The sequence below is a fragment of the Bos indicus genome, chromosome 13 (assembly GCF_029378745.1).
Source record: "Bos indicus isolate NIAB-ARS_2022 breed Sahiwal x Tharparkar chromosome 13, NIAB-ARS_B.indTharparkar_mat_pri_1.0, whole genome shotgun sequence".
NCBI lineage: Eukaryota > Metazoa > Chordata > Mammalia > Artiodactyla > Bovidae > Bos > Bos indicus.
Window position 1 is genome coordinate 57928434 of NC_091772.1, and position 17869 is coordinate 57946302.

The 17869-nt window shown below is 51.2% G+C and overlaps 1 protein-coding gene across 1 annotated transcript in view; it reads left to right on the top strand.

Annotated features, from left to right (window-relative positions):
- The window catches only part of APCDD1L (APC down-regulated 1 like), a 49378-nt gene extending 31811 nt beyond the window's left edge, over positions 1 to 17567 (top strand). Inside the window, exons 4-7 of the mRNA XM_070800665.1 lie at positions 8098 to 8280; positions 8509 to 8658; positions 10992 to 11544; positions 15115 to 17567. Of these exons, the coding sequence (XP_070656766.1) occupies positions 8098 to 8280; positions 8509 to 8658; positions 10992 to 11544; positions 15115 to 15879 (1651 nt within the window). The 3' untranslated portion in view covers positions 15880 to 17567. The remainder of the gene's footprint in view (positions 1 to 8097; positions 8281 to 8508; positions 8659 to 10991; positions 11545 to 15114) is intronic.
- The last annotated feature ends 302 nt before the right edge of the window (positions 17568 to 17869 follow it).

A 17869-nucleotide genomic window follows, 5' to 3' on the forward strand; every position in this document is an offset into this window, starting at 1 on the left:
CCCAAACTGGAACTTTTCATGCAAAACAGGGGAGACAGTGACAAACCAAGCTACGTTCCTTCCACAGCCTTTCAACACACTGACATCTGAGTCTGAGGCCCTCCTGCATCTCAGAAGCTCAGAATCTGTTTTCCTAGGCATGCGGTCCCTCCAGAATTTCTGCTCCCTCAGGAGGGACCATGTCCTGAGGGAGCAGAAAGTTGCTCGCTCAACTCACCAACTCTCCAAACTCACCATGCAAAGGCAGGCACACTTCTCAGTCCCGGGAAGCTGCAGGGCTGGGGAAGCAGAGTGTCCTTTTTCTAGAGCATGCCATTTCTGAGTTTCCCAAAAATACAAAGTCTGTCCTGTCCAATCCCTCCCCCGCAACGCCCCTTCCCCCTGGCCTTGAAGGCAAAGACCCTCGGATCAGATGGATAATGAGATTCAATTACGGCCAAATGAGGGCCATATGAGGGGTGTGAGGGCTGGCCGTCCACACCAGAGGGGGAAGTTTAGGCTCCTTAGAATTCAAAGTTTATGTTCATATTTCTGTGACTTGCTGGTACCGGCACCGCATGTCAATCTGTGACCTTCTCAGGGGAGTTTAAACGGAAACCCTGCGTGGCTTTTGTGCCGTGGCCGCCTTGCAAAGCACGTCTTCTGCTGTAGCGACGCGGTAACGGCTGCCATCTCAACAGCCGGATTCCGAAGCTTGTTGGCCAAACGTCCCCTGTGTGCCGTTGCACGCCAGCATTTCTCAGAGTGTAAAGGGCGGCCGCCTCTAATCAAGAGAGGTTATTTTGGGGTGGGGATTTTTATTGAAAATGTGCGTAAGCTTCCAAGTACAGACATTCTAGGTGAATTACCTCAAGCTCAGGATTTTGAAATAAACCAGAGGGTTTCAGATTTTTTTTTTTTTTAAGCAAGAGAACACTTTTTTCAAAGCAGATCTTAATTAGCCTCCCAGGACATAAACCAGAGCAAAGGGTGGGGGGCCTTCGTGGGCTGAAAAAGGCCGGGGTCCCACTCACTGGGTCTCCCCTTCTCTCCTGAAAAAAACATCTCTGGTTTTTGGAAACCAGCTTGAAAACCTCTGATACAGTGAAATCTGATGCAGACATCTCTGTACTATCCAGTACAGAAGGGGCCCCTGAGCCCCTGAAATGGGACCCGTCTAAACTGAGCTGTGCTGGAGTGTATATGCACACCCGACTTCGAAGACTTGTGTTTGAAAGAGCGTATAAAATATCTCACCGCTAGTTTTTGTATTTATACATGTTGAATTTATTACAGACACTTTCGGGTCTGGATAAAATATTGTTAAAATTAATTGCACCTGCTACTGTTTGGCTTTTTATAATGTGTGACTCACAGTATGTGTCTATTGAGCAGTGCTGTGGAGCCAGGCTGGAGCCTGCCCTGGGATGAAGAACCATATCAGGGTCCTAGTTTTGCGGGGCAGGCCCCAAGGATCAAAAAGGCTTTAAAGCCAAGGAGCTAGCATCAGGTGCTTATGCCAAATTTGACCCATCCTCAAAACTCTCGGCAGGACTTGAGGCTCAGACTTAAATCTCCCTTTGACTACTTGTCTTTCCTTTCTCCCTACTTGGATAAACCAGGGTTCCCTTCCTGCTGGGAACTCCCTTACTTATTATCCTTCTACCCTCAGCCAGATTCTTAGTGATCCCAACAGCTGCAAGCCTTCTTTTTCCTCACTTCCATTTCAAGCCTGACCCTATTAGCCACACACATAATGGAAATCACCAGCCAATTTTTAGGAGGGGAGGCCCCAAGGGATGGGCGAAGTATCAACAAGGAATTTATGGGCATTGATCTCATGGAGCATGAGTCATTCATTCATCCATTCAACTAAAAGCAGCGACCACGACTAGCATTTACTGAGTGCTAACTATGTGAAGGCATTGTCCTAAGTGGTGTCCATGTCTTGACACAACAGATCGTTAGCATCCACTGGACACTGTCCTAAGGGGCTGGGGAGTCGGCAGGGAACAAGAGAGATAAGGGCCTGTCCTCATGGAAAGGAGGGAGAAAGAAAAGAGGAAATAAAGGACGAAAAGAAAGAAAGAGGAGAGGGAGGGAGGGCAGGAGGAGAAAGAGAGAAAGAAAAGAGGGAGGGAGGGAAGGAAGGAAGGAAAAAGAAGAGAGAGACTTGGGGTGTCTGGAGTGACACCTCACTAGCAGTGAGCACCCAGCACCCAGATCTTGGTTTCTAAATACCATTCTCCAATAAAAGGAACCAGGACACCTTGGAGAAATACGTACATAATGAGCCTAGAAGATCTAGTGCCAGAAAGTGAGGACATGCTAAAACAAATAAATAACAAATGCATTTAGAAAGGACCCAGGAAGTAAGTCGATAGTGCTCCTGAGGGCCACAGGGATAATTTGAGCTACAGACTAAATAATGATAGCAATGGATTGTAACCTGTAAAACAAATATCGCTGAGTTCACACTAATACAAATAATAATCGAATAAAGAGATAAGCAAGGAGAAGAGAGCGTGCTTCTTTATAGCACAATCCCAGTTAATAGATTCAGAAAGAAGGGTGGAACTAGCAAATGACCATTTGGAAAACACCACAGTTATAACTTGTAAGTAAGAATCATCACTGGTCATCAATAGATGCTAAAGTTAGCAGGGGGAGTATAATGGCAAACAAGATATTTGCATGATCTCTAAGTATATCCCCATAAGATAATGATTAATTACAAAGAGGAAAATAGTCATTTAGCAGATGCCTCCTTAAGTGAGTGGTCAAAGTTAATATCACCAGTGCTTCCTCAAGCAATGCACTGAGAAGGGCACAAAATCACTTCTTTGGGGTTTGGGCCCAAACCATGTAAACTGAATGTAATCATGAAGAAATATCCAAAAATCCTAAATTGAAGAACACACTTCAAAATAACTGGCCAGTACTCTTCAAAAGTGTCAAGTTTATGAAAAACAAAGACTCAAGAAGCATTTCTGATTGAAGGACTAAAGAGACCTTACTGTGGACTGCGACTGCAGCCATGAATTTAAAAGACACTTGCTCCTTAGAAGAAAAGCTATGACAAACCTAGACATCATATTAGAAAGCAGAGACATCACTTTGCTGACAAAGGTCCAAGTAGTCAAAGCTATGGTTTTTCCCTGAGTCATGTACAGAAGTGAGAGTTGAACCATAAAGAAAGTTGAGGGCTGAAGAATTGATGCTTTCAAACTGTGGTGCTGGAGAAGACTCTTGAGAGTCCCCTGCACAGCAAGGAGATCAAACCAGTCAATCTTAAAGGAAATCAACTTTGCATATTCATTGGAGGGACTGAGGCTGAAGCCAAAGCTCCAATACTTTGGTCACCTGATGCGAAAAGATGACTCGTTAGAAAAGACCCTTATCCTGGGCAAGATTGAAGGCAAAAGGAGAAGGGGGTGATAGAGGATCAGATGGTTAGATAGCATCACTGACTCAATGGACATGAATCTGAGTAAATTCCAGGAGATAGTGAAGGATAGGGAAGCCTGGTGTGCTGCAGTCCGTGGGGTCGCAAAAAGTTGGACGTGACTGAGCGACTGAACAACAACAAAAAGACGTAACAACTAAATGTGATGTCTGATCCTGCATTGGATTCTGGACCAGAAAGGAAACATTACTGGGACAACTGGTAATATCTGCATAGAATTTGTAGGTTAGGTCATAACATGGGATCAATGTTAATTTCTTGGTTTTGACCATTGTACTGTGTCTATGCAAGATGGTAACCTTTGGGGAAATCAGGGCTAGTAGAGCTCTTTCTACTGCTTCAGCAATATTTTTGTAAGGTATGAAATGATCTCAACTTGCAAAGTCAAAAAATAAAAGTAAATTAACAACAGTAAGCAGGTAAGTAATTGAGAGAGGTGATGAGTGCTGTACAGGTGAGAAGAGAGGTAGAAAAGAGCAAAAGGGAAGGTTTGATGTCAGCCTGCCAGGAATTCCAATTATGCTGAGGCCGCAGCAAGCGGAGAGCACCCAGCTCAAAACAGAGGGAGGATGCTCTGGCCAAGAAATAGCTCTGCAATGGCCCCGAGGCGGGAGAGTCTTTGCTGCTCATCCCCAGGAACACACAGTGGAGAAGTATGGTGGGAGCTTATGGATGGCCTTGGAAGACAGCCAATTTTAAAGGGCCCTGGAGATCCTAAGGAAAAGCATGGAATGCTACTTCAAGTGTATTAGGAAGTTTTTGGCCATTGTGTAAATTTCCTTTGAGACAATTATGATTCTTTGAAATTACAATCCATAGTGGGTCTCCTTGATTAATGCCAGCCTCCCCGAGAGAACAGGAACTCTGGCCATCACGTGCTCCCTTACAAAGCATGTAACGGCCATGCAAAGTTCATGGTAGGGGAGGGGAGAGAGAAGAGAATGGACAAAGGGTATGGTCCTGGGAGGCCTGGGTGGCTTGGTATGGGTTGTGAATTGAATTGTGTCCCTAAAAAGATGGTACCAGTAAATGTGACCTTATTTGGAAAAAGGTCTCTGCTGATATAGATGCAGTCGTACTGGATAAAGGTGGACCCGAACCTAGTGACTGATGTCTTTATAAAAGAGGAGAGGGAGGTTTGGCTACAAAGACATAGACACATAGAGAAAAGACAGTCATGTGAAGACAGGGAAAGAGTAAAATGATACACTTAAAAGCCATGGATGCCCTGGGCCCCCAGAAGCTGGAAGAGGCAGGAAGGACCCTCCCTTGGAACGTCCAGAGAGAGGCAGCCCTGCCCACACCTTGATTTCAGACTTCTGGTCTCCAGACTGTGAAAGAATAAAGTCCTGCCATTTTCAGTCTCGTAGTTTGCTGTCCTTGGTCATGAAGGCTCCAGAATGCACAGCCATGTTGGGAAGAGAGGCGATAACCTTGGCCTCTGCCATTCTGTGCACCCCTTCGGGCTACTGACCACATCTACATATTAAATAGTTGCTTATTAAATATCATTTACATAAAGTGTTACTTAATTTTTAAAAAAATCCAATGCAGACCAAACCCCTTTTAAAACTCAGTCTTATCTTTGTGGGCTGTGAAAGCCTGATTTTGCTACAGTAACAGCCGCTGCTTTTTAACACCCTCTAAAATCGATGTATAACCACTGGAATAAGAAATGCTCACCACTGCACCTAAAATCACCTGGCACACCTCCCAGAACCTCGGAACAAGCCAATTAGGATAGAAAAAAAAAGCGAGTGTTTTTCTTTTGCTTTTTGCCCCCAACAGAAAGATATCTGAAGACCTGATATTTCTCCATCTGCTCTGGCTACGAACCGCACACCTTCCCTCCCCCGCCCCCTCCCCTATTGATCCAGACCCACGCGTCTCATGATCTTTGAAGAAAACAGGACGGTGCACCTGGGTATAAACCGGCTCCCAAGACTCCATTTTTCATCTGGAAAATGAAGATAATCACGTCCACCTAACAGAAGTGTTGTGAACAGCAGATAAGAAAAGGGCACATATTTTTTATTTTACGAAATACCCCCGAATAGGCCAATCCACCGAGACAGAAAGCAGATTAGTGGCTGCAAGGGTTTGAGAGGAGAGAGGCGTGGAGAGTGACTGCTAATGTGTGCAGGGCTTCCTTTTGGGGTGATGAAAAGATTCTGGAACTCGACAGAGCTGATGTTTGCATGACCTGGTGAACATCTTAAATGCCACTGAATTTTAATCGTATGCTTTAAAGTGGTTAAAATGGTAATGTTTATGTTAGGTGTATTTTACCCTATTTTATTTGTTAATTGAATATGAAGCACCTGCCTGGGGTAGCCAACTCTCCATCCTCTGAACCTCAGTTTCCTTGTCTGCAAAATGGGGGCACAGACGGAACCTGGGCCATGGGAGGTCTTGCAGATGATCCGTAGGAATGGCCGGCACATGTAAGCACTCCATCAGGGTGCTGACCGGCTGCCTCCTGGGTGGTTATGGGGTGAGACCACCTCTTGAGACCACAAAGCACCAGTGCTCAAGACAGGCTCCGAAGTCGTCTTCTCCACTAAGGCCCCAGGCAGGCTCCACGTGATGTCTGCGGTGCAGCCCACTGCTGGCATTCTGACTCACAATCACACAACAGGCTGGAGCACATCAGATCTGAAACCCCAGTAGTCTGGTCTGAGCAATTGGACGCTCCGGATTTCATTCTGCAGGTAATTTCAACGACACGATCTAATTTCAAATGTCCTGCTCTATGAGTGCAAAAGCAGCATAATTTTTAATTAGTGGGTAAACAGTAAATAATGGATGGCGGCAAGTGGACACCACTGTTAATTAAAAATCCATGGTTGATAAAAATCAATTTGGCCCACGCATTTAACTCCGTCTATCAGGTCCCTGAGAAAAGTCGTGCAAGCCAGCCCATGGCACCATCTGCTTTCCGCTGTGGTTTCCTGAGCCCAGACTTTTCTAGGGGAGAAGAGAGGGAGAGAGAGAAAAGAAAATCTATAAGCAGCCTCCAAAGCTGGGACTGGAAGCATTTCACAAGTTCATTTCTCATCGGTTGGTTTCATTTTTTGTAACCTTGAAGTTGAAGCTCCAGCCAGGAGGCAGTATCACGCTCCACTCTGAGCTTTTTACCAAGAAGGGCTCCATTTTGTGTTTCGTGTGTACATGTTCTGAATACGGTGAGATCCCACCATATCTCATCATCTCCTGAATTAATTAAATCCCAAATTTTCGCAGAAAAACAAGACAAACTAAAAGACACTTAGTGGGAAGATGGTATCTGAGGATTCATGTCAAAATACAAAACGTTTTTGGTATCCAAAAAAAAAAAACTAAAATTTTTTTTTTTTAAGTTGAAAAAAAAAAAAATAGCATGTTGTGAACCCAACGTCTTCTTGGGAGCTCAAGAAGAAGGTGTGAAGCGTGGATACCCTGGCATGTGTATTTCAGCTCCAGACTCCCAATCAGCTTTGCTGGGCGTTTGGCCCAACTCAGGCACCCCAGCGTCCTGGCTCTGGTCCCCAAAAGACTAGATGTGCCCGAGTGAGCACAGAACTACTCTTTCAAGCCTCTCCTTGCATGGAGTTACTCTGAGGAGTGGCCCTGACAGCCCTTGGGGTAATCCAAGTGCCCCCTGTCCCTGGGGACACCGCAGCGCTGGTGCACCAGCTGTCTGTCTCCATCTGTCTTATTTGGCTGATTGAAGTCCACAAATCAGGTGTAGGGCACAGCAGGAACATACAAGGACCCAGTGCTGCAGCAGCATTTTCACTCATTCATTCCTTCAACCCCTTCCCCTGCCTGTGATTCAAAAGGAGCCACGGTTAAGCTGACAGGCCAGAGCCCACGGCCTGGCTCCAAGCCCGGCTCCATCCCCTGGGGCAGGCCAGGCCTGGGGCCAGCTGAGCCCAGTTCACTGAGCCCTTGGCTCTGCCCATCATGGGAAGTCGAGACTAACACCATTCCCTAGGGTCATCGCGATGGTGAGCTAATGTGTAAAAATATTTATAAAATAACATAATAAAGATGTCCAGAGTCGGTACCCAGCTAAGAGGGGCTGCTGCCGCCTCGTGTCGTCGTCACCATCAGCGTCATTCCAGCTTTCTCAGCCAGTCCCATGGGAACCCAAGAGTCTCCCAGGGAGACCCCAGACCTCTGGCAGGCCAAGGGGGAGCAGAGAGCTTGGGGGCCCCAGAAGACTGCTGTGAAGGGGCAAGGAGGGGACCCCAAGCCTCCCGGCCCGAGCATCTTTCCTGAACCTGGTGTGGTGTAGGGGGAAACACCCTAGGAAGGCTGGCGATGGAGTGGGGCCAGCGGGTTGCAGCAGCTATAACATTTGGACGCTGCTACCACCAAGCTTACAGCCTCCCGCATCTGGGCCACGTCAAGCCCGCCTCTCTGAGTGGGGATGACAGTTTCCAGGGGAGTTGCTGCTCTTTAGCAGATGAAGGCCCTGGTGCTCTCACCTCCGGGCCGCTCCTAGAAGTGAAGATCTGGCCAGGCCTGTCTGGTCTCCACCAGATGATCATATCTGGCAGGGGAGGGAGGGGTCCCTGAAGAGGGTGGGGGGCCCTCTTCCATGAGGCCTCTGAGTCCCCCACCCCCAACCCCACCCCCACCGCCCCTCTGTTGGCCTTGTGCTTCAGCCCGGGTCCTACCACACACATCCTGAGCATCACTGTGTACCCCAGTGCCTTCCTGGTCCACCCATGTGGGGATGGACAATGCCTGGGCCTGGCACCACCGAGAGACCACGAAGGGAGTGGCCGCGAGGGGCAGGTGCAGGTCTGGCTGCTCCAGGGGGCAGAGGTCAAGCTGAACCTGGGCTCGTAAGGGAGAGGATGGCAGTCCCACTGTCCGGCTTCTCTGTCTGGGTCCTGGCGGCCTCCTGCCCCTGGTGCAGGGCCTTTTCACAGCCGCCCAGTGGCACTTGGCCACAGGAGGAGGTGCAGGTGGGCACAGACTCTTGCCTAGCTCTCTGCTGCACCCTGAGCCAGGAGGGAGGTGCCAGTCAGCTAGAGAACTAGGGTGTGCCCAGATCGCTGACCTGGGTCTGTCTGCTTTGCAGCCCGCACTTCAGAGGCAGCTGGGATGGCAGGGGCGGGCCATCTGCACTGGGAACCAAGCTGCCAGCAGCCCCTGCCCAACAGAGCCCTGGTCACCGCGCTGCTGCCCCCACGCCTGGACGGGCCCTGGATCTCCACTGGGTAAGACTTGAGGGTCATACTGAGCACAGGCCCGTGGGCCGGGAGACCTCACCCTGAACCTCCGTGTTCACATCTGTGAAACGGGCACAATTCATCTGGTTGTCCAGAGGCTGCCCAGGCATGGGCTTGCTTGTCACCCTCCCCAGAGTGAGCCTAGGAGGCCAGAAGGAGCCATCCACCCAATTCTCCCTTTCACCTGATAGTCTCACCTGACATTTCTGAGGCCCACTGCTGCTCTGAGGGGTGGGCTTAGCGCTCTGCCCTCACTGGTGGGGCAGCCAGGAGAGTCCTCCCCGCTAGGGTCAGAGAGAAGGCAGGCAGCGTCCTCACCCACCATCCCCTTGGGCCAGTCCCACTCTGGGGTCAAGGACTGGACTTTGCACGTCCTCCATGCACCTCCTGAGGTCAGGGGGAAATTCCACTGCCAAACATCTGCTAGCAGCTCCCTGGGGTGGGTGGGGACTTGAGATCTGCAAAGTTGCTCTGGATGCATTCCCAGGCTCTGCCCCCACCTTCCACAGGCCAGGTGGGATTCAGGCATCACTGGCCAGGGTCAGTGTGAGACAGAACATGGGGAGGAAGGGGGCTGGCTGCAGGCTGTTCTTGCCCTGGGACAATAGCATTCCAGATAGTTCTAGAAGCTTCTAGTATTTTCTTCCTAGAAAGTCCTCCATTGTACCTTCAGATAGGGTCTGTTGCTTTCTGGGAGCAGCATAGGGAAGGACCCAGAGTCTGAGAACCACGAGGACATCTAGTGCGACCTGCTACCTTCCCTTGGGCAAATCTCCCCACGCTGGAGTGTGAGTCACTTCTCTCTGTGTTTAACTACCACCTGTACTGATTCTTACAGGTGGTAGTTCTTCTTACGATTCTTCTTAAGAAGAATCTTTATGATTTCCTCACGATTCTTCTTTAAACCAACTTGCTTTTGTTGGTGTAAATATATTCATGTATTTTTACAGCTTTATTGGGGGATAATTGGTACACTGTACACATTTACAGTACTGTGATTATGTTTCAAAGGAAGTGTCATATCACTATGGATATGGAGAGCTGAGCCACTTGCCATAAATAGGAGGTAACCCTAAAAAGAAAGTCTGAAAACGAAACAACATCATTAGGTTCTCACCCGAGTCTCTCACTGCCTGCCTGAGGCCCCGACTCTGTTTGCTTTGGGAGAAAGGGGAGGTTGGTATTAAAGACATAGGATAGAAAGAAAAGGCTGGTGAGAACTTTTCTCCTGCTCCAGCAGCCCCAGTATGAAAGATACTGAGAAAATAACAGTCCAGGTACTGCCTATTTGTGGGGGGACTTGTCCACCGTCCACCCCAGCTGAGCCCCCACGGGAAAGTCCCAGATGCTCCCTGGCCCCAGCCCAGGATATGACAGGGTCCAGGAGTCCTGTTTTCATCACCGGCAGAATAAGGCCTGAGGACCAGGGGTGGCTTTGTAAATAAAGCTTTACTGGCACACAACCACACCCATTACATACAGTACTGTCTCTGGCCACTTTGGCTCCAAGACCACAATCTTGAGTAACTGCAACAAAGACCACCTGGCCACAAAGACAAAATAGTTATAGTCTGACCCTCTCCATGAAAAGTGTGCTGACCCCCCCGGTTTAGACCAACAAGTCTGTCACAGACTTGGATGAAACCTGGTTTGGGGTGGGGGGGCAGTGGTGGTCAGCTTGGCAAATGGGGAGACAATGTAAGTGCTCATCATTCATAAGTCACTCAATGAGGACCAGGGTTGGGGGATCCAGTGTGTGCCTGGTCCTGGAGCAGGTGCCAGGAATCCACTGGGGAAAGAAAAGGCAGGACCCTGCCTCCTGGAGCTCAGAGCACAGGGTTCCCCACACAAAGCAAAGGAGCCCCCATTTCTTAAACCTCTCCCAGGTGCCGTCACTGTGCTGGTTGCTTCCTGGGAGCCCGGCCTGTGGATCTGATGCCTGAGTCCAGAGGAAGAAGCTGGGCATCATCCCGGGTCACACTCCTCATGAGGGACTGAAATGGAATTTGAACCAGGGGCCTCTGGCTGCAAAGCGTGTGTGTTTCCTGGACCAATGGGGATCCCTGGGGGACCCAGGCCAGAAAGGGGGAGATGTCGGCTGAAAAAGGTGCTTAGGACCGAATGGAAGGAAAGCTTCTGTTGAGACCATAAGGCAAAAGGGGAAGGCCCCCAGCATGCAGGGTGGGGCTGAGGGCAGCTGGGGGAACTGAGCCTGCAGGCCTGAGAGGAAGGCTGAGGGAGGTGGAGCCCGGAGCCGCCCTGGGCTTCACCATGCACGAGCCCAGCTCACTGCCCTGCACTCTTCTCCCTCTGCCCCGCAGCTGCGAGGTGCGCCCGGGACCCGAGTTCCTCATCCGCTCCTATACTTTCTACCCCAACCGCCTGTTCCGCGCCTACCAGTTCTTCTACCGGGACCCCTCGTGCAGCGAGCCCACCCACTCGCTGCTCATCAAGGGCAGGGTGCGCCTGCGCCGGGCCTCCTGGGTCACCCGCGGCGCCACGGAGGCCGACTACCATCTGCACAAGGTGGGCGTCGTCTTCCACAGCCGCCGCGCCCTGCTTGACCTGGCCAGGCGCCTGGACCACAGTAAAGCGGGCGGGGACTGCGCGCACCGCCTGCCCCCCGCGCGGGCCTGGCTGCCCGGGGCCCTGTACGAGCTGCTGGGCGCTGGGGCTGAGCGTGACTGCGCGGCCGCCCTGGGCTTCACCATGCACGAGCTCAGCCTGGTGCGCGTGCAGCGCCGCTTGCAGCCCGAGCCCCGGGCCGCGCCTCGCCTGGTGGAGGAGCTCTACCTGGGGGACATCCACACCGAGCGGGCCGAGCGGCGGCACTACCGGCCCACCGGCTACCAGCGTCCGCTGCAGAGCGCCCTGGTGAGTCTGGGGTCCAGGGAGGGTGAGTTCTGAGAGCCTGTGGGGACTCTCCCTGCCTGGAGCCCTCTTTCCCCGCGACTCCAACCCCACACTGGTCTGCCGGCCTCAGGACTTTTGCACATGCTCTTCCCTCTGCTTGAGGCCTTTCCTCAGGTCTGGAGAGGACTGGCTTTTTCCAGCAGGAACTCCTGGGTTGCCTTCTTGAGTGTGGCCCTCCTGGACTCTAGAGGGTTCTTTCCTGCCCCTGCTGGGACGGTGCAGGTCCCTGTCTCTCAGGTCTCTGCTCAGTTGTCCCCTCCCATCCCCACTCTGCACACACTCAGGGCTGCACTGAAGTTGCAGTTGACTGCCTTGCCCCAGCAGCACTGGATCCTCTGCAAGGGGGAAGCCCTCTGCCCCTCTGTGTCCCCACCCAGAGCCCAGGGGCTGGCACACTTGCTGGGCCCATAAACGTTGCTATATGAACTGGGGGGTTGGGGGGCACTGAAGCCACAGGGCTACAGGGCTTTGCTGCCCGCTCTCACAATTGGAAGAATTTTTAATTCTTTTGAGTTTACGTTGAGGTTAGTAAAAATGAAGTCAAGGTTAGGATGCTGGGTTAAGAATGTCTGTAAGAGATACCCAAGGGATATTTTTCAAAAGTGAAAATCGTTCAGGTATCCTTATCAGGTGTTCTTTGAACCCACAGGCAACCCTCACACATTCAGCGTGTATTGAGTGCCTGCTGTATACTAGACACTTAAGGAATTAAATCAAATGAGGCGAAGCATCCACTGTGTATTGGGGGTGGGGGTGGCGGGAGGCAGGGGCACCCTCTGCTCTCTCTCCTTCTCCCTCTTCCCTCCTCCCAACTCAGGATCTGGGAGGAAGCACAATAAGAAGTTCTCGCAATCAGAAAATTAGCCCGAGTTCTTTTCATGACCTCGAAACAATTCTCTGTTTGCCAGCCAATGTTCCAGGCCGCTCTGATGTCCATCCTTCTCAGAGCAGAGCAAGTGCTGGTGGTGGGGTGGTTACTGGCACCCATCACCTCATTAGGAGGGCAGTCTGCTCCAGACACAGAGAGGAAGGACCCCAAGGTGTGGAGGATGACACCGTCCCTGGGGCCACACACTCTTGCCCTTCTGTTGCCTGACCACCCAGGGTACCCATGCAATCTGCAGCATGATTGCGAAGCAGGACACACGTGCATGGGAGCCTGGGCCGGCAGGCCAGATGTGCAGACATTAAATTAAACGTCTTCTCACCAACTGCCCCCCTCCCCATAGAAAAAGAAAAAGGAAGATAATTTCAAAGATGGATACACTGCAGATAGACTCCCAAGTAACGAATTAGTCATTACCTTAAGCTCTCTGGGTCCCAAGCCTTGCCCACAACCCAAACCAGATGGTAAATATGAACATTTTTAGAAGTTAATTTAAAGCCAATTTGATCCCCAAATTCATTGCCTGGATATAGAGTCCTAATCGACCAAAATCATCTAAGCCTGGTGTCACCTCTAGGGGTTAATTAGAAACTGTTCTGTGTTGTTGGTATAACTTTATGTTACAAGCTTAAATCAGAAGGCGTTTGGCTTGCACACAAGTGTGAATTCTGCTGGCCAGAGTCTTGTGTATTAACACATGTAACTCCGGACCTGTGCACAGTGATGCCCGGGAAGGCTTTTTGAGGGAGATGGGTATTTCCTTCCACCCTCTTCCAGAGCACCGGAGAAGGAAATGCTCTCTCTCCCCCTCTCTCAGCTTCCAGTCGTGCTTGTTCTCCATTTGTCTCTGCCATTGCAGAAGACTGGTTGCCCCAGATCATCAGCCAGCATCCCCAGATAGCCTGTATGCAGAAGATATCCTTTGAGGGAGAAAGGCAGCCCAGAGATTATTTTGATATAATACATTATGTCCTGTCCATACACATTAGTGTAACAACAATTGGAATGTGGGTTAAAATGCCTAAATTAGAGGAGACTCTTATCAGCCAGCACTCCAATTACCAGCACTCCAGCTAACTACCCAGCTTTCTTGCTTCTTTGTTATAAACACTTCTGTAGCCATTTATTTAGCAGTGCCAAGTGCCTTCAGGTCCTCTGGGTCAAAATCCCCCAAAACAAAAAGAATATCATTTTCTGTATGATAGAAGTAGAATTCCGGGCAAGTGTAGGTTCATCATAGAAATAAATAAGAAAAAAAAAAAGTTCTCACTCATCCAATATTTCCTTTCTAAATCAGAACTCGCAAATGCCCCTTGTTTGGCATGAGACTCACCCAGCAGCAATCTGTGGAAATATGTTTTTTTGTTTTTTGTTTTTTTTGGGCAAGAAAAAAAAATTGGATCTGTTTTCCCAGCTGGACCCTCAAGAAGCATTTCCCTTCCTGGCCCTGTTGTACGCCCTTGGCCCTGAGTCCCCTTCTGGAGCAGCTAAAGCTAGAGATGCTTGCTTTGACAAGAGGCTGTTCCAGGACATTTACCTTTCAGAATGATGCTCTCAACTAAATTCTGGGCAGCAGCTCCCTTTAAAAAAAAAAAGAAGTCAGTATCTTGTTTCTTCTTGGCCTGGACTGAGCTTTTTCACTCCAAAAGCAGACTGACTCCTCCCACGCAATTTGGTTCAGCATCTGCTTCCTGTTGACGTGTTTTACTGTAAACCCAACTCATGAGAATTTATAAGGCAGAGGCAACTGTAAATAAGGCCAAAGCGAGAGGAAAACAAACCCACAGCCTCAGACAACTGAGGACCGTGCCCTCACGTGACAGTGCAGTGGGGACTGGGTTTCCAGTTCTAAACAACACAGGAATGAACATCTTTGTGTCTCATCACTTTGCCAACTTTTCAGCCACACCTCAGCACAGACCCTCAGCAAGCAGGTCTGGGGGCATGAGAATTTTAGCGGCTCTAAAGTAACAGCGCGTGGAATGCGCTCAGCACAGCTCTTGGCCCTTAAGAAGCACCTAACAAAGAATGAGTTGGGAGTGAAAGGAATAACTACAGGCAAGAAGGATAGTAAATGTTAATGGTCAGATTTTAGGACCAAGCAGGCCAGGTATGGGAAAGGACACCTCCTTTCAAATCCCAGGATACAAGTTCCATCTCTCCTTCCTTCCTTCACCCAATACACCTGCTGTGAACAGGAACCTTGCGCGGCTGGGGGTATAACAGCCAGGGAGAGACGGTCTGGCTCTCTGGAGCTTACTGTCCAATGAAGGGGTAGGGGCGGAGAGAAGAGGAAAGAGGGGATGGTGCATCTCTGAGGGCCACCATCCAAGGCGAGGTCAGAAGAGGTCTCTCTGAGGCCGGTCTCTGAGCTGAGACTTAGAGGTTGGGAAGAGGGCAGTCAGGCCACGTGTTGGGGCGGAGGGGAAGGTGGGGTCCAGGTGGAAGCAGCAGCAGGTGCAAAGGCCTAGAGGATGGAGGAGCTGACAGAGGTTCAAGAAGAGTAAAGTGACCACGGGGCTGGAGGCAGGAATGAAGGAAGTGATGGGTGCGGGGGCGGTGGGTGGGATTACGAGCCAGCCCACTCCAGGCACACCCTGGCACCCCACCTCTGACGTCACCCCCTTCCCCTTTGTCTCTGCCAGCACCATGCCCACCCCTGTCCAGCCTGCAGCCTCATCGCCCGCTCTGACGAGCACCACCCACCCGTGCTGCCCCCTCAGGCGGCCCTGCCTCTGCGCCTGGGCGGCCACTGGGTCAGCCCCGGGTGCGAGGTACGCCCCGCCGTGCTCTTCCTCACCAGGCTCTTCACCTTCCACGGTCACAACCGATCCTGGGAAGGATATTACCACCACTTCTCAGACCCCACCTGCCGGCAGCCCACCTTCACTGTCTATGCGGCCGGCCACTATACCAAGGGCACACCATCCGTCAAGGTTCGAGGTGGCACTGAGCTGGTGTTCCAGGTCACAAGGGCCCGCGTCACCCCCATGGACCGGGTCACCACGGCCATGCTCAACTTCTCTGAACCGAGCAGCTGCGGGGGCCCGGGGGCTTGGGCCCTGGGAGCTGAGCGTGACATCACTGCCACCAATGGGTGCCTGCCACTGGGCATCAGGCTGCCCCACGTGGAGTATGAGCTGTTCAGGATGGAGCGGGACCCCCTTGGGCAAAGCCTGCTCTTCATTGGACAAAGGCCCACCGACGGCTCGAGTCCCGACACTCCAGAGAAGCGGCCCACCTCCTATCAAGCACCCCTGGTGCTCTGTGACAGCGTGACCTGGGGCTTCTCCCCGCAGCACGGGGCTCGGCTGCAGACGCCTGTCCGCGGTGGGACACCATGTCCCCACGTGGCCCCTCTCCCTGTCCTACTCCTGGTCCTCAGGCCGGCCTTCTTCCAGTGGTTGTGAAATAGGTGTATACTTCCAGCTGGTGCCTCAGGACACTCGTCTGGCCCGTGGACTCCCTCCTGGCCATAGACTCCTACACCCATGGCTGTCCTGGACAGTGATACAGCCTGGCTGCGTCAGCTCAGCACCTGCAGGGTCTGCACCACGGCCAGCAACTTAAGTCACGACCACAAACTCAGGCCTGGCAGCAAAGTCACCTGCTCCGAGTTTCTACATGCTCAGTCTGATTTTCCTGGGTAGTCCGAGGAGTGGACTACGCCCATCTCCCTGCCCGATGGTGCCTCAGTTCTCTCCTGGAGCCCCAGGATTCAGTGAACTGGGAACACGGTTCTCCGCGTGCATGCTGCCACAGTTCTCCTGAGTCTGTGGGTTGCTGTTTAAAGATTATTAATTTGCATTTAGCAATACCAACTCAAAACCAAGCCATGAATTAAAGATGCTGCTTCGGGCTTTCAGCACAACTCAGCTCGCCGGCAGGGGCTCGTCTCTCTTTGGGGGCAACTCGGCTTTCTTGAGTTGTGACTGCTGGCGTTTGTCTGCGCCCGCCTGTGCTTCTGCGAGTCAGGCCTCAAGCTGTCAACAGCATGTGCAGAGAAATTGAGCCCTCCTGGGCCAGGGAGCAAATCAAGGCGGCCCCATCTGAGCCTAGAAGCTTGGCCTCCCTTGCCCACCCCGTACACCAGTGCGTGGAGCTAGCGGCCGGGGCCAGGTCTTTGGAGGAAAGCAGTGTTTCCAGCCTTTGGAAAGTAATTAATACTAATGACAGCGGTAACACTAACGTGCTCTGTAATTAGGCCTGCACTGGCATCCTCTGTTTTCAAGATTCCCTGTGCTTGGCTGACAAGGAGGGAGAGAAACCTCCGGTGCATCTCTGGGACCATCCAAGGGTCACTGGGCTGCCCAGCAGTGTCTGGAGGATGAGCTGGAGAGCCACACCGTGCCCAGCCTGCCTGCTGCAGTGCTGCTGTGCCCATGCTCTCAGTTCAGAGGGAGCTGTCATCATGGTGGGGACAGGCTGTGCCTCTCCAGGGACCCTGCCTGTGTTCCCAGGGCCTCGTCTGTACACCGCGAAATTAACTGGCCTCCTGGTGGGCTCAAGGGTTTCCGGGACGCTGTGCTGATGAGTCACACCCTCCTTCCTCTGCCTGAATCCTAGAATCCTATCTATCTATGGCTCTTATCGCAGATCTTGAACAATTGTCTGTGAGGCTAATGATGCTTTCAGAGGGAGGCCCTTGTCCTCTGTTCAGCAGTGTGAGGTTCAATCAGTCTGCTGAAATTGCTAACTTATCTACCCATTCTTCTTTATAAAAAAAAAAAAAAAACACCAAGTTAATATTCTCTATAGGTCTCAGAGAGCTATGAGTGTTCCTGGCATATTTACCAAAGTACAAGAAATAATTAGATTATTTACAGTCTCAGACTGCATCACGGTGGGGGTTGCGTGTGTCTATGTTCCTGGTGGGGATGAGGGTGGGTGGTGGGAACATGTCCATGGCTGAGCAAGTCTTGTATCCGAGGCTTGAGGCAGCCATACTGCCATTTATCATCAAATTTGAATCTTTTAATAAAATTAAACAGCCTGAAAAATGTTCCTGCTGGTTATTAAAGTCAACCAAGGGGATTATGGTTCTAAAGAAAGGAAGTGAAGTATCTTGTGGAGAACATGTGAAAGAGAATAAAACCAGTGGAGGTGAACCCTGGCTTTCTCTGTGTTGCTCCTTCAGTTCACACCACTGCCCTGTGCTAATTAAAGCTCTCCAGGGGCTTCCAGCACACACAGAATAAAATCCCAGGTCTGGACATACCACCGGCTACCCTGGCTGCCCTGGGTGTGCTTCTGTCTCCTGACCACGCCAAGCTGTTTCGTGCCCCAGGACCTTTGCACGTGTCATTGTTGCCACCCGGTGCCTCCTCCCCCAGATCACAGAGATGCGACTCCTTTCATTCACATCTCAGACTGCGTGCCACCTCCTTGGGGAAGCCACAT